The sequence below is a fragment of the Dysidea avara genome, chromosome 11, assembly GCF_963678975.1.
Source record: "Dysidea avara chromosome 11, odDysAvar1.4, whole genome shotgun sequence".
Taxonomy (NCBI): domain Eukaryota; kingdom Metazoa; phylum Porifera; class Demospongiae; order Dictyoceratida; family Dysideidae; genus Dysidea; species Dysidea avara.
Window position 1 is genome coordinate 25,264,191 of NC_089282.1, and position 16,327 is coordinate 25,280,517.

The following is a 16,327-nucleotide window of genomic DNA, read 5'->3' on the forward strand; positions in this document are numbered from 1 at the left end:
AAATGCTCTCACACTCTTATCACATCAGACATGATTGCAGGAAAAGTGTAGCACAGCACAAGCAAGAAATTTCAATCTATTGTTCTTCCAGCTATGAATGCATTAAATAATTATTCACACCCAATATTTTTTCTCTTTATTTAACAATATCACTACACAAGGCATTAGCTACAAAGTATTAAGTTTTGATGCAATTTTAATGTAATAATTGATAAAATTTTGACTGCGTACATATTTTTTATTGAAATTCTTCATCAAAATACAAATGGCAACAACTTTCATATACTATAGTGCACAGACTTGAAATAAAGTTCAACAGATTTGCTACATCATTTACAGCAAGATGCCATTTAGTTTTTGCTGATAGGACCAACCATTCCAAAGGTATGAATATGTGAAAACAGTGTATGAAAGGACAAATTAACTTCAAGAACTTGTTCTCGGGATTTCTAAAGCGTGTTTTATTCCTGAAATTTACTTGATGCATTCACAGCTATAAACCTGCTATAGTACCATTAGAATAAGTGCAGCTGTTAAAAACACAATCCACAGTAGGTTGAATTCTCTGTGAGCAGTAAGGAACAGAGGAATGGTACCCCATGAAAATACATCTGATTTCAAATTTGTGTAGTTGTTGAACTTGTTGCGAAGCATTCTTGACCTCCCACGTTTTCGTTAGTCACTTCATTTACACTACGCCTGTTTTCAAATCCCCGGTAGGTGCATGAATGCTCTATTAGAGTATTTCAGGTTTCAGGAATGGGGAACCGGCATGGCACGTGAGAAACGCGCAGCTATAGTAACAGCTAAAAGTGGAGTTGCACTCAAAATAATGCTTACAACGAAAGTGTTAGAATAGTGGTTGCTATATTCGAGGCTCTTACTTCTGTAGCTACATTTTCACGTGATAGAAGAAGGTGCCTCAGCGATTTCCATTGATAACAAACGCGTTGATAGAAAAAGAAGAGCAGCGTTACAAATTTGGAAGAGCCTTCATAGATGTTCTGCTTACTCATCATTTCATGGAATACCCAGGGCCGCCCACAGGGGGGGGCAACTGGGGCATTTTGCCCCGGGCCCCAGCCTGAAAGGGGCCCCAGGAGGCCCCATGAAGGGCCTCCTGAATACCTGTTTAAAAGATCGATATACTCTAATAGAGCAGTCAGATCTAAATACTCTAATAGAGCAGTCACAGTATTCTTCAGAGGAGCAGTGTAGCAAGCTTATAGATAAGGAGATATGGTTGGTGATGGGTAGTTATTGTCATTGCCAGCAGGTTGTGACCTTTTTTTTTTTTTTTTTTTTTTTTGGTCTTCACCTTACAACTTGGGTGAAGGGCCCCACTTTAACTCTTTGCCCTGGGCCCCTTAATTTCTCTGGGCAGCCCTGGGAATACCATTCCTTACCGCGGACAGACAGTTCACTGTGAAAGTTATACTTTGGATTGTGTTCTTATTAGCAGCAACTATTTGAATGTTATATTCACTGGGTACAATTACTAGCAGGTTTGCAGCTAGGAGGACTTACCTTACTTCTAGTTATCACTTTCCAAAGCAGATGAAGTTTCCCTGCAATCACATTTTGTGACATTAATCCATTAAAATATTCGGCTGTTCTCTCAAATAACTTATCCTTGGAACAAGCAGATCTATTTCTAGCATACCTTTCACACACTATTGGTGTTAGGCACTTACCTGTTTCATTCTTTGCTAGTTTTGCACAGCAGTACGATGCAGCTCATGGTGGGAACAACACTCTATTTCAAGACATGGGACATACAATTGAAGATATTATTCTTTCATGTACATTTGATGGCAGACCGTGTTCAGTACAAGACTTCACAACACGACCAAGTAGTATTGGCCTGTGTCACACTTTTAACCCAAATGGCAACTTGACCTTTTTATCATATTAGCAGGCCAGGATCCAAATATGGTTTACTTCTTCTTTACTTCACATCTACTGTTAGTTCAGCAGGAATCAATGTGTTTATTCACAACCATGATCACTTTCCACACATCGGTACTCATAACAGGTTACATGCTATCACCAGGCGTAAAGACACAAATGGTCATCACAGAAAAAAGATATCGACTACTACCTCCCCCAGATGGACAGTGTAATGATTATGTCACTCTGACATATTTCAAGAGTTACACTAGAGAGTCATGTGTGATAGAGTGTGAGACACAACTTTGCCATCAGAGAATGTGGTTGTAAGGCTGAGTACATGCCTGGAAGTACCCGCACTTGTACCCTCAATGAAAGTATTTATTGTCTGGTACCTTATCAACTTCAGTTCCAGCCAGAGTATTGTGACTGTCCAGTACCTTGTGAACGTGTGGAGTATAACATTCAAGAATCCTATTCTAGATATCCAGGACCACATATTCTTGGTCTATACAATGTCAGCTATTTTCTTCAACTTGGGTTGTTTCCAATACCAGACTTTATTATAAGCAATTTCACTTACCCAAATGGCACAATACTGTATTATGTGAATCCCTCATTCACTTCTTCTCACCTATCAGCCACTGACAGCAAGTTTGCTATATACTACGATGCTTTAGAGCAGAGACAATTATAATTTTTTTCAAATCCCAGTGAAAATGTCAGACAACCTAAAGCATTACCTGACATTGATATGCTACTGTTTTACACAGTTCACCATAATAGGGAAATCCTTACAATACATTGATAGAATATAGTGACTCAACCTATAATAATAATACAATCATTGTTGTCAAATTGTGTTTGCTATTATTGAAATGCTTCACTATAAAAACTCCACAACTTCCTTTTATTTTGATCTGACATTTTGTCAGGCAGGTTCCATTATGGTCGGCCATGCATGATATTTGCCTGACAAATGGCCTATGTCAGGCAGTAATAATTGACTCTGCTTTAGAGTACATATTTTCTGAAGAAGAGTTGCAGTACACCTTGTTCAGATATGTTGCAGACTTTATCGGATATATTGGCATATTGATTGGAGCTGGCCTGTTGACATTCTTTGAATTATTGGAGTTGATCTACTCATTATTCAAGCCTCCTTCAGAGAAGCAATAACATCATCATCAACTATAATACTAAATTTTATGGCTTACTATATTGTATCTTATATTGTACATATTAATTTTATAAACGATACAGCTAGTCAGTTAAAATTATAATCTCGCTAATCCTAATGGGTTATGTAAATTTATTTGCTGAAATAAATTAGTTAAGCTATGGTACAGTGGCATATTACAGCCTACATGGGCCCCACTATAAAAAATTCCAAGAGGCTTTTACATGGAAAATAATAACGTTCTAATAGAGCAGTCATTACATTTAGACTAGTTTTACACCTTCTTTTGTTGCATGCAACTCCCAACTTGGGTTTTATTTCTATGCATTTGTCAGGCCATGCATGGTGCATGAAAACTGTAAAGCTATACTATACTACAACCCTTGCCATTGTCAGTTTGGACTGATAACTGGCTATAAGATACATGTTCAAGCAAGGGAAGTGATTGTTTGAAACACACATCAATTGAATTACCTGCATGGTGACATGTAGCTAATACTCCAAAAAATTAAGACAATTTTCACTGCATTGCTGCACACACACACACACACACACACACACACACACACACACACACACACACACACACACACACACACACACACACACACACACACACACACACACACACACACACACACACACACACACACACAAGCCATGAAAATACTATTATAATAATTAGAATGATTGACTATGTACTGAACTATATATAGAGTATCTTGGTCAGTTGGTGTGTGTGTGTGCAGTTAAAGTGTCAGGTCTTTGTGTTCTCAAATCCTCACTGTTGCAGTACTGTGCAACATCTGAAAAGGTGCATGTCCCTCAAATTATCAGGGATGTATTTAGAAGGGTTTCCTGGGGTTCTGGAAATCCCCTCTGAAAATTTAACTTGTAGTTATAGGCTTGCAGCATGCATGCAGAATCACCAGATTATCATGGTTTGTATGGCAGCACAGTATAGCTATACAGAATGAATATGCAGTGTATATATAATGGGAAACTTACATTGATTCCTCAAAAGCACACTATTAAAAATTGGGAGTATCCTAGACACCTTTATAAAGCTACTTCTGCTGCATGATGTATGTATGCTCTTGATTATTATGATATACTTTTTTTGTGAAATCTTTAAAAAAGCCAAGTGACCACTTTAATATTCTGATTTACGTAGCCTTCTCTATAATAGTAGGACAAGATTAACTACAGCTCACAAGTTGCTTCACAATTATTCATGACATAAAATTCATAATTTCTATTTCAATCGCCTTCCTAGACTATTAGGAATGCTCTTCCCCCTATCAACACTGAACTACACTTTAATACAATCAAATCAATCATATACGAACACTTGTGGAACCATTTTACAGGACACTTTGATCCAAGTAATTCATGCACATATCAATTCCTTTGCCCTTGCTAGAATTGCTGTAACATTGCTCCTACCCCTAATTTTAATTTTAATTAAGTATTAATGTAATTAAGTCTTTTTTTCCGGCTGCTATAGCATGGGTTGCTAGCAGACCATCAGTGCAATATGTATATCTAATGTTATCCTCTTTACCAGGGGCAGTGGAGCAGGCCAAAGAGTGAGGGGGCCAGGCCAGTTGTAAGCTGAAGACCAAACAAACAAACAAACAAACAAACAAACAAACAAACAAACAAAAACGGTAACTATGCTGTACCTCCTGACAATAGCTGCCCTCCACCAACTATATATATCTCCTTGTTTATAACTACACATACATACCTAAGTACCTTGCTACACTGCATGCTTCTCTGAATACTGTGACTGCTCTATTAGAGTATCTAGATCTGGACTGTTCTATTAGAGTATCTAGATTTGGACTGCTCTATTAGAGTATCTAGATCTGGACTGTTCTATTAGAGTATCTAGATCTGGACTGCTCTATTAGAGTATCTAGATCTGGACTGCTCTATTAGAGTATCTAGATCTGGACTGTTCTATTAGAGTATCTAGATCTGGACTGTATCTATTCCTATGCTCTTTACTGTAATTGTACCATACCATGCACTAGCTGTAAAGTTATTATTACTATTATGTAAATGTTTAAATGCTGACCATGCAGGGTATAGAATCTTTGGCAGCAGGGGGTCTGCCCCCTCGAAGCTGTAGCCAAGCTTTCACAATATGCAGTGTCTCAAAGTTCACCAAAATAATTTATATAGCCATTTTATGTAACTAAAATGCCAAATTTTAGTCAAAAGTATTTAAAACAGCTCATGGCAAAGTTTTTAGCTGTTGACTATATGCAGGGTTAATGAACATAATAGCATTTATAAGCAGTACAAAACAGCCTGTAACCATGTGACCTGGTACTTTTTTATTTATTTTTTTATTAATGCTTTACAGCACAAGTGCTGAAGGTCTGTAGGACACCTGGTCCTACAGCCTGCTCAAAGACTTTAGCTGTGTTTGAAAAGTTGGAGAAAGGAGAAAAAATCCATGACTGGACCTAGGTAGCCTCGAACCTGCAGCCATCCAATTTACGCTTGGTACAGTGGTAAGACACCTGCATGCAGCTCTCAAAGTAATAGTAGAGCGGCTATTAGCAACAAATTTTGATGAAATTGTTCACTTTGTGATAAAAGCACCAAATTTTCTGTGGAAGTTGAGTAAGGTATACTAAATCATTTGAGATATGGTGCCACATTAAACTCATTACCTTAGGGCATGTTTTGAAACTTTAAAACTGGGTTGTATGCCTATTTCTAGTTGGTTGAGAAACCATACAAGTGCATTTGGAATCTTCATTTTTGCTTAAATCACATGGAAGTATTTCAAATTTATGTATGCAATCAAAAAATCTTCAAAATGTGGTAAAATAAACTGTTATTTAAAATGGAGCTAATATTTCAGTGTTAAAAGTACAAGTATGATGCAATAGAAATAATACATTGCACATCTATGGCTTCATATGCTGTAACCCTCTGTGCTTATTAACATGGCAAGCTAATGACCTGGGTGGGCACCTCCCTTGATCAGCTTTTGGATATAACCATCCCTTGCTTGTGTATTCAGATGCAAAATTTCAGTACATTCACTATTGAGCCAGCTCAGAGCACCTTTATGGCTTCCTCAATACATTTTCTATTGATTTTACTTTTCAGGTTCTTTGAGTGTGATATGATTAGTAATTTTAATGGCACCATATCTGATATGAAATATTATGAATTAAGCAAATGTTGTACCAAGTTTGGTGCTTTTATTAAAAAGTGAACAATTTTTTCGCTTAGCCGCTCTATACTATAAGAGGTATAGCTGGTTTGATTCCCACTGTAGGCAACTTTTTATTTGGTTTTTTTTCTTCTTTTTTTTACTATACTTTTAGGAACATGTTTCTATGAAGGCCTTGACTGCTCCATTAGGTTGTTTGAGCATTCTGACAAAAATCATGGTTTTCAGCCCCACTCCAAGAAGGATAATTTTTGTGAGATATCATTCTGAGGGGCCTTGGTTCCCTCCCCCTTTCCGCCTCTTATATGCTAACTATAACTATTATGTATGTGTGTGTGTGTGTGTGTGTGTGTGTGCGTTATAAAAGTCCTCAAAAATGTTCATGTGCACCCTACTGCATGTATTAGAATATAGTAGAATACCAAGTAAAGCTCTACCGGCCAATAGAAGTTCTATAGCTAGAACATGCATTCTGTGTAAGTCCTCAAAACTGTGCATGCATGCATGCACTCTATCAATAGTATTGAAGTAAAGCTCTACCAATGGAAGTTCTAGAGCATTCTATGTATGTTCTTTTAGAAGTCCTCAAAATGTGCAGTATTACAATAATATTACCAAATATTGAAGTATAAAGCATAAATTTATAAGTCTATCTTTGGTAATCATCATTGTGTCTTGTATACTGACTACTGTAGTGTCATGTATACGAAGAATGTTGTAGCGTTATGTATGTGTATTAAATGTAAGTTTTGTTGTTGTAATTGTATTGTGTATTGTATGTATGCACTGTGTGGTGTACTATTGTATGTGCATCTCTGCCAAGGAGGAATGGCCATGGCCGATTGGTGGAGTATAAATTAACAATCAACCCATGCATGCAATGGTCAGCCATAGGCTGCATGGTGTTGGGACTAAAATACAAAAAGAAGTGAAATGATGAAAAAACATGTACAGCCAATCAAGCTGTGAAAAAATGGTGTGGCCTTAAAAAGTCTGGGTGAAAAAAATTGTGAAATCAAAGGCACATGGAGGCCAAGAAATGGTTGCAATGCTGTTAATGTTAATCTGCAAGTGCTCAAATTGTAAAATAAAGTGAAGGTATGAAGACCCTGAGCTAGGGGAGGGGAGGTAAGTTAGCTAACACTTCAAGGGTTGTAGTTTTAGCTATCTAAGTTTTAAGTCATCTATTAAGTACATATGCATGGCGTTGTCTCACCACCTTAGTTGCAAGTCCAAAGCACAAAGATTATATATTCCCTATATGCACAAAGTCAGTATTTTGGCCACAGCTACCAGTCTCATGCATGCACTTCTAGGTCTTGGATGCTGTTTATAGTTAAATTTTTTCCAGGAATAATATACATTGTTAGCTGCTTGGCAAGTTGCACAGCAGTTTAATAAATATAATGCAATTTCATGGAGCAGTTTTTTCTGCAGTTAATAGCTATCACAGGTGAAAAAGTGAGAGTTATCTCAAACCATCCCAACCATGCATGTATGTAAGAATACATGTAGCTATATTATATAGGACTTCGTCCCAGATCAATATACATGCAAACACTCTATAGAACGGCCAAGTAAAGTGCATGCATACTCATGAACAGTATAATAATTTTCAAGATAGTCTGTTGTGATAATTGTTATCTACTAACCTCCATAGGTGTGCTTCGTATTCCCCCATATACTCTCAATTCGAACTCTGATGATAATAAACTTTAATGATGTGTGCATTCTTACTGGAAGGTACCCCATAAATGCCACCACATGATGGGAATGTGCCCGCAACCATAGCCATTCTGTGTTCTATTACTGATTACTTTTTCATAGGTTGATGATGGGAATTATGAGACAAGAAGTGTTTCCATCTGATGTGCTAAAGGCCAATAGCTAGTGCATGGGCCAAACTATAGTTGTACATGCACAGCCAGCATCAGAAATTCTTATATATAGTTTCTTACAAGTCTAAACTAATAAAACGATACAATATGTATACATTGATATTTATTACATCTTATAGTTGAATTAGTGAAATATTTGAGTATGTTTTGTATCAGTATACTACACCAAGATGTGCTATTACTTGAGCAATGAGTAGATCAGCACTAGTATCTCAAAGAATAAACGCCTATGAAGAAGGTCATGAATCCTGTATAATCTGCAATAAATGTAAAAGCGGTATACTGAAGTTGTTCATTAATCTGTATATATTCCAGGGCATCGTAGTATATAACAAGCTTTATGTAGTTGTCTGTTATCAATTCTGGAGTGATCAGGGACTCAAATAATAGAGCACAGTGCCGTTAGGGTATCTGTAAGTGGAGACAGCAAAGTCTGGTATTGTAAGTACCCCCACTTTGCATGAAAAAGCTGTTATTATATACATCAATAAGATGTTTGGCTGGATATCTGGCATAGGATTGTTTAATGTTATACTCCACACTTTCACAAGGTACTAGACAGTCGCAGTACTTTGTTTGGAACTGATGTTGATAAGGTACCAGACAATAAATAGTTTCATTGAGGGTACAAGTGCGGGTACTTCCAGGCATGTACTCAGCCTTACAACCACATTCTCTGATGGTAAGTTGTGTCTCACACTCTATCAGACATGACTCTCTAGTGTAACTCTTGAAATATGTCAGAGTGACATGATCATTACACTGTCCATCTGGGGGAGGTAGTAGTCGATATCTTTCTTCTGTGACTACCATTTGTTCCTTACACCTGGTGATATCAACAACCTGTTATGAGTACCAATGTATGGAAAGTGATCGTGGTCGTGAATAAACACATTGATTCCTGCTGAACTAACAGTAGATGTAAAGTATTCATGCTGCTCCACATTCAGTCTAAATATTAATCCATACCTGTATCCAGGTCTGCTAACGTGATAAGGGGTAAAGTTGCCATTTGGGATAAAAGCGTGACACAGGCCAACACTGGTTGGTCGTGTTGTGAAGTCTGTCAATGAACATGGTCTACCATCAAATGTACAGGTTATCAACAGATCTTCACTGTATGTCCCATTTCTTGAAATAGAGTACTGTTCCCACCACGAGCTACATCATACTGCCAGGTAAAACTTGCAAAGAATGAAACAGGTAAGGACCTAACACCAACGGTGTTTGAAAGGTATGCTAGAAATAGATCAGTTTGCTCCAAGGATAAGTTATTTGAGAGAACAGCTGAAGCTCTAAAAGGATTAATATTGCACAAAGTTATTGCAGGAAAATTAATCTGTTTTGGAAAGTGGTAACTGGAGGTGAGATAAGTCCCTCCAGCTATAAACCTGCTAGTTACTCGGCTAGTTATAGCACCGAGTGATAGTAGCATTAGAATAAGTACGGCTGTTAAAAACACAATCAAAAAAATGATCCACAGTATTATAACTTCAGGTTGATTCTCTGTGAGCAGTAAGGAATGGTACCCCGTGAAACGATGAGTAGGCAAAGCATCTCCGAATACTATCCCAAATTCGTGTTGCTGCGAAGCATTCTTCACTTCCCACGTTGCTTTTGTCTTCGTTAGTCGCTTCAAGTATACTAAGCGAAGACTGGTAAGCATCACTTTCCGAGATTACATGTCATTACATCTATTGTAAAACCATCACTGTCATCATCTTCGTTACTACAGGCTGGAGACGCTGTAGCGGTCCGTTTTTCCATCCATCAAATAGGCTATAGCTTAGTATTAGAACCGAGCCCGGGCGATTAAAATCAATCACCTACTCGTTGCTATAGCATCGATTTCTCACGTGCACATCAAAGAAGCAGCGTACGCTTATCAACCCGCAAGAAAGCTAAGGCTACCGAAAGCCTGTAAATAGTGACTGCCGATCCTTTTAGGGCGCATGTCTGCTCTATTACATTAGAGCATCTGGATTTCCTGTTTCATTATAAAACAGTTGGGGGCATGGCTGTGATCAAACAATAAACATTCAAGGCATTACTTTTCGAATAGCACGTGAGATATGCGAAGCTATAGTAACGCCTAAAGTAAATTCAAAATAATGCTCATACAGCGAGGGGAAAGTTACTAGCTAACTAGTGACAGTAATTGCTCGATTCCAGGTAGTAGAGTGCTATACTTCTGTACAGTTTCACGTGATGGAAGAAGGGGCCTCAGCAACCGTGGCTTCCAGTGATACCAACACAGACAACAAACGCATTGCTAAAATAATAAGAGCAACGTTACAAATTTGGAAGAGCTTTCATACATGTTCTGCTTACTCGTCATTTCATGGAATACCATTCCTTACCGCGGAGAGCAGGTTCAACGTGAAAGTTATGCTTTGGATTGTGTTCTTATTAGCAGCAACTATTATAATGTTATATTCACTGGGTGCAATTACTAGCAGGTTTGCAGCTAGGAGGACTTACCTTACTTCTAGTTACCACTTTCCAAAGCAGATGAAGTTTCCTGCAATCACATTTTGTAACATTAATCCATTAAAATATTCAGCTGTTCTCTCAAATAACTTATCCTTGGAACAAGCAGATCTATTTCTAGCATACCTTATTGAAGCTAGGTCCTTACCTGTTTCATTCTTTGCTAGTTTTGCACAACAGTACGATGCAGCTCATGGTGGGAACAACACTCTGTTTCAAGACATGGGACATAAAATTGAAGATATGATTTTTTCATGTACATTTGATGACAGACCGTGTTCAGTACAAGACTTCACAACACGACCAAGTAGTATTGGCCTGTGTCACACTTTTAACCCAAATGGCAACTTGACCTCTTATCATATTAGCAGACCAGGATCCAGATATGGTTTACTTCTTAGACTGAATGTGGAGCAGTATGAATACTTCACATCTACTGTTGGTTCAACAGGAATCAATGTGTTTATTCACGACCATGATCACTTTCCACACATCAGTACTCATAACAGCTTACTGATATCACCAGGTGTAAGGACACAAATGGTCATCACAGAAAAAAGACATCGACTACTACCTCCCCCAGATGGACAGTGTAATGATCATGTCACTCTGACATATTTCAAGAGTTACTCCAGAGAGTCGTGTCTGATAGAGTGTGAGACACAACTTGCCATCAGAGAATGTGGTTGTAAGGCTGAGTACATGCCTGGTAGTACCCATACTTGTACCCTCAATGAAACTATTTATTGTCTGGTACCTTATCAACGTCAGTTCCAACAAAAGTATTGTGACTGTCCAGTACCTTGTGAAAGTGTGGAGTATAAAATTCAAGAATCCTATGCCAGACATCCAGCACCACATATAATTGATATACATAATAACAGCAATTGGCTTCAACAAACACTTAGATTTTTTCCAATACCAGACTTGGCTATAAGGAATTTCACTTACCCAAATGGCACAATAGTCTATTATTTAGATCCCTCATTCACTTCTCACTTATCAAACGCTGTCTTGAAGTTTGCTATATACTATGATGCTTTAGAGTACATATTTTTTGAAGAAGAGTTGCAGTACACCTTGTTCAGGTACATTGCAGATTTTATTGGATATATTGGCATATTAATTGGAGCTGGTCTGCTAACATTCTTTGAAGTATTAGAGTTGATCTATTTATTCAAACCTCCAGTTCAGAGAAGTATTATCAACTAATATTTATGACTTACTAATTTTTATAATGTTGTGGAATAGAGTCAGTTTAATCAATGAATTATAGATGAACTATACTGAGCACAGTATCAGGGTGGGTTGATAGCCTGCATGGGCTCTACTAAGGAATTCCAAGAGGTTTTCTGCATGTTAAATTAAAACTCTCTAAAAGAGCAGTCATTACATTTGTATTAAGTTCTATAAATATTTACACTTTTGTTATACCAATTTTCCTCACATTGTGGCCCATTTGTCAGCTCATGGACCAACCACTGAAAACTGTATAGCTATATAGGGATAATTAAACTGTGTTATATTTGTAGTCAGTTTGGGCTACAGCTATATATAACAAATTTAGTGTTTTTACAGCAAATGGCAATAAGATTCTTTGTATCTTGATAATCTTCTCTATCGTACACTTAAGTTCCCATGATTGTTGTTGTGCTACAGAAAACCATTCAGTGAAAACACAAAATGGTTTTCAGTGGCTATGCAAGAGCTTCCTGGCTGCATGCTGTATCATTCATTGGGTTAATTGTTGTTTCTCAACATCTATATATAAATATGGCTACCAGTGCAAGACCTTTATAGTTCTGTAATTTAATTGTTTAAGCTCTTAAATGTTGTTTAATTTTGTTTATTCATCTGTACAGTCCTGTAAAGTATTAATAAATAAATAAATATAAAATATATACAGTGGACCCTCGGATATCCAAACCCCAATGGGCTCAGGCAATGGTAAAAGTGATAAGTGAATTATTCAGATAACTGAAGCTAATAGAACATATACACTGATACTTAAAATACTTTAATAGAACAGTCATTTCCAATTTCGGATAAATGAGAGTACGGGTAAATGAGGGTCAGATAACTGAGGGTCTATACTGTAATGATCTGTCAGTGATTTGTAGTAGCTACTGATCCATCCTCATTCAGCTGCAGCTAATTGCAAGGTGGTATCAGTTCTGTTCTGAATTCCAGGATTATAAAAGTGACTTATTATTATTTATTATTAACACTTTACAGTGACCAGCACTGAAGGTCTGATAGCAACATGTGCTGCAGCCTTAGGATTACCTAACCTAGTTTCAAGGACTTAGACTTAATGACTTATAGCTGGAAAGGTGTAACAGAAAAGGGCCAAAGTAAGGAAATTTAACACCGTGGGTGCTCCTTCTGTTGGTTAATGAAAACCACATACATATACAAGTTAGGTGTGTAGGAGTACTACAAAGTAAAGAAATGGTGATGACACACAAACAATGTCAGTTGAATGGTAAATTCATGATGTCCCCAACTCTAAGGTAATCTTTCAACATGTCCGTCTTATGACCTCTTTGTACTATGGACAATAATTTTACACACTCCATATTTGGCATGGAGAGCAGTGCTTTAGTTAGCATGTCCTTTGGTCCATCGTTCTTTGTCCAACCTTGTTCAATTTAATATAGTGGTGTAGCCTCCAAAATGAAACCACGAAATTATACACATTTTTATATAGTACTACTCATGACATGTATTCTTTACCATTGCAGGCTTGACCTTTATGGCCATTTTTACACATCTCAGAGTATTTAATACCTGATCTGAAATTTTTCTTGGGGCATGCTCTCAGAGCCCCAGAATGGCATCCATGTATGTTACGCTTCAGACTTCACATAACTCCACTTCTTAACTATTTAGCCTGTTCCTAATACTGTGCAGCAGATGCAAGCATAAGCCAAAAATTTGACCATCTATGTCTTTATCTGTCAACATGTTGAAACATGGTACCAAAATATAGATCTTGTTGAATGAAATAACTTGGTTTTATTTGAAGTTCAATATATAATTCTGTTTTGAAGTTATATTAGCTGCAAAATTCTTTGAGTCCACCTGCCCTTGGAGTGTCAATTACCTGTAAAGAGGTAAATTATCTCATGGGTAATATAAACTTTGAAATCATCAAATCACCTATAATAAAAACTTAGTTGTTTCGTTCAACAGGTCCTTTACTTGGCACCATATTTCAACATGTTGATTAATGCCTCAGGGAGATAATGACACAAATGGTCAAATTTCTGTGCAAAAAATGGCCAAAACTGCAATGGCAAAAACTACATGTCATGAGGAGTACTACTTATGTGGAAACTTTCATGTTTTTATGAAAAAGTGAATGATTTTTACATGTGCAGTATTATCAAGAGTAAATGCACTTCTGCTTTCCTTCATTCGTAGCACTGTGTAACAAATTGAACATATAAAGCAAAGCATAATGGTGACTTCACTTTCAAGTCAATAATTGATAGCTGGGGAGTGGGTTCAGACTAAAACATTAAATCTGGTGCCATCCTTTCTTTTGATGTGGTACACGCTGGTTCACCAGTCATAATAATTAACAAAAAAGAATATAAGGAAAAATTAATAAGGAATTTTAAGTTCAATCAGAAAACAAGGGAGTTCGCCTACACCTTCAGATATACACGCTAGTGGACATTTAATATCCCTAATTCAGTCATGGGTGTAGACTGAAGTAGGGATTAAATGTTCACTAGTATATCTGCAGGTGTATATAGGTGACCTCCCTTGTTTCCCTACTTTTTCTGTGATCCCTAATTGAACTCAAAATCCTAATTTTCCTTATACTTGTTTATATATAGCTAGTTGGTGTGCTCAAGTGTCTGTTATTAGTTGTTGGTTGAGTAGAGGATTCAGATAATACAATATACAGTGCCATTAGGACAGGGGTGGAGAAATAGGGGGAGAAACAGGGGGGGCAGAGGGGGAAACTACCCCCCTACTTTTACAAGTGGAGGGGCAGTACCCCCTCACTTTTTCCAATGCCCATGCAGTTGCCAAAGTAAAGCAACTGTTTAGTCATTAGCCAACTTACTTTGCCTTTATTTACTGGGATTTGTGCTAAAGGTTAAGCAAACATGGAACACTGCATGAATCAGTGCTGGGAGTGCATGAGATCGATATACTCTAATAGAGCAGTCACCTAACTACTCTAATAGAACATTCAGCAGAATCATTATAAATTCGTCCTGCTATATGCAATTATTTCAATATGTCTTCATTAACACTTATATCTATATGTATATAATCAACAGCATGAGTCTATCTGAAATGTCTTCATTTACTGATACATCTAATTGTACAGTGTCTCAATGATAGTCATTACATAGCAGTGTCCTATTCAAGTACACAAGTTCCACTGAAAATGTTCTCAGATTCAATCTCAAAGCATCCAAATCTCAAAATTTTCCTATGGGGGCATGCCTCCAGACCCCTTAGTATTGGCACACTTTGCATGCTAGAGTGCAAAGCATACTAAGGTACAGTTAATGATTTTAAACTTACAGCCAACCCACATGACTTGCCCCCCCACACACACACTTTTAAGTACTATTCTCCGCCCTGCATTAGGATATGTGTAAATGGATACAACAAAGTCTGGTACTGGGAATACTCTAATTTGAAGGAAAAACTATCATAGTACTGTATATTAGAGATCATGACTTTTCTGACCAAAAATATCATCCCAAAGCCAGCCTGCGCAATACCTTCATATTAGTGAGGTAGATAAAAGCAAGCCCAAAAGTGCCTAGAGAGCAACCAAAAAGGCTTCTGATAAGCTGCCATGGAATTTAATACTTTAATTTATTTAATACTTTATTTAGCAGAATTTACTACTAACTGCCTGTCTGCCTGATGCCGTCAGACCACGAGCGTACGGAGGGAGGTTTCCAGCTGCATGGGGTTTCAGGAAACCCCATTGAATTTTACACTGCACTTGAAACATTAAGAAATTGAAGCTTCAGGTTTCCAGAATCTGGAATCTCTCATGGAACAGAACACATTTTAAAACTTTAATAGCTAAATAATAGTTTCTCACATAATAGCACATTTAGCTATAGCGTTGTTCTGAATTATGAGTTTAGTGAAAAGATCGAGATACTCTAATAAAGCAGTCAGGCAATATAAACTATAAACTACTCTAATATAACAGTCACTTAGCTGTAGTGGAAACCCCTTTTCAAAATTCCTACGTAGCCCCTTCGTCAGACAAGTGTAACTCTACAACTGCTATAAGGTTATACAAGCCACCCTTGATATAATTCTTGAAGTGAAATAACTGATATGCAAGTGGCATGGTCTTGTGGACATGTTGCTTGCAGTACTTTGTGTGTGAAGTTACAAACTGAGAACTTGTCTGGTGGCTCTAGCCACTATATTTCTTTTGGTGGAAAATCTTGTGAATTCAAGTGCATGCATGCTAGTAAACCTGCTTCTGAAACTGTTGATTTGCTGTTGTGGACAGCGTTTATCAAGTTTTATTGAATCGTAGGAGACTACTATTGATAAGTAATGATACTGCTTTGTCACCTCTTGGCTGGATTCATCTTGCCCAACCTTCCAGATATCACCTCTCAATGGGAGTACTTTAATTACTAGTGCATGCTTTTCACAACCCACTCC

General features: G+C 37.4%; 1 protein-coding gene and 1 long non-coding RNA gene across 2 annotated transcripts in view; one reads left to right on the forward strand and one right to left on the reverse strand.

Moving 5' to 3' along the window:
• LOC136239146 (uncharacterized) overlaps nt 1-16,327 on the reverse strand; it is a 223,461-nt gene that overhangs the window by 86,817 nt on the left and 120,317 nt on the right. The window lies entirely within an intron of this gene.
• Nucleotides 10,292-11,869, forward strand: LOC136239193 (acid-sensing ion channel 1A-like). The gene has a single exon (XM_066029923.1). The coding sequence runs from the start codon at nt 10,376-10,378 to the stop codon at nt 11,867-11,869; it is 1,494 nt and encodes a 497-aa protein (XP_065885995.1). The 5' UTR covers nt 10,292-10,375.

Coding starts and splice junctions, on each gene's coding strand:
- LOC136239193 (XM_066029923.1), top strand. CDS start 10,376: ATGGAAGAAGGGGCCTCAGCAACCGTGGCTTCCAGTGATACCAACACA.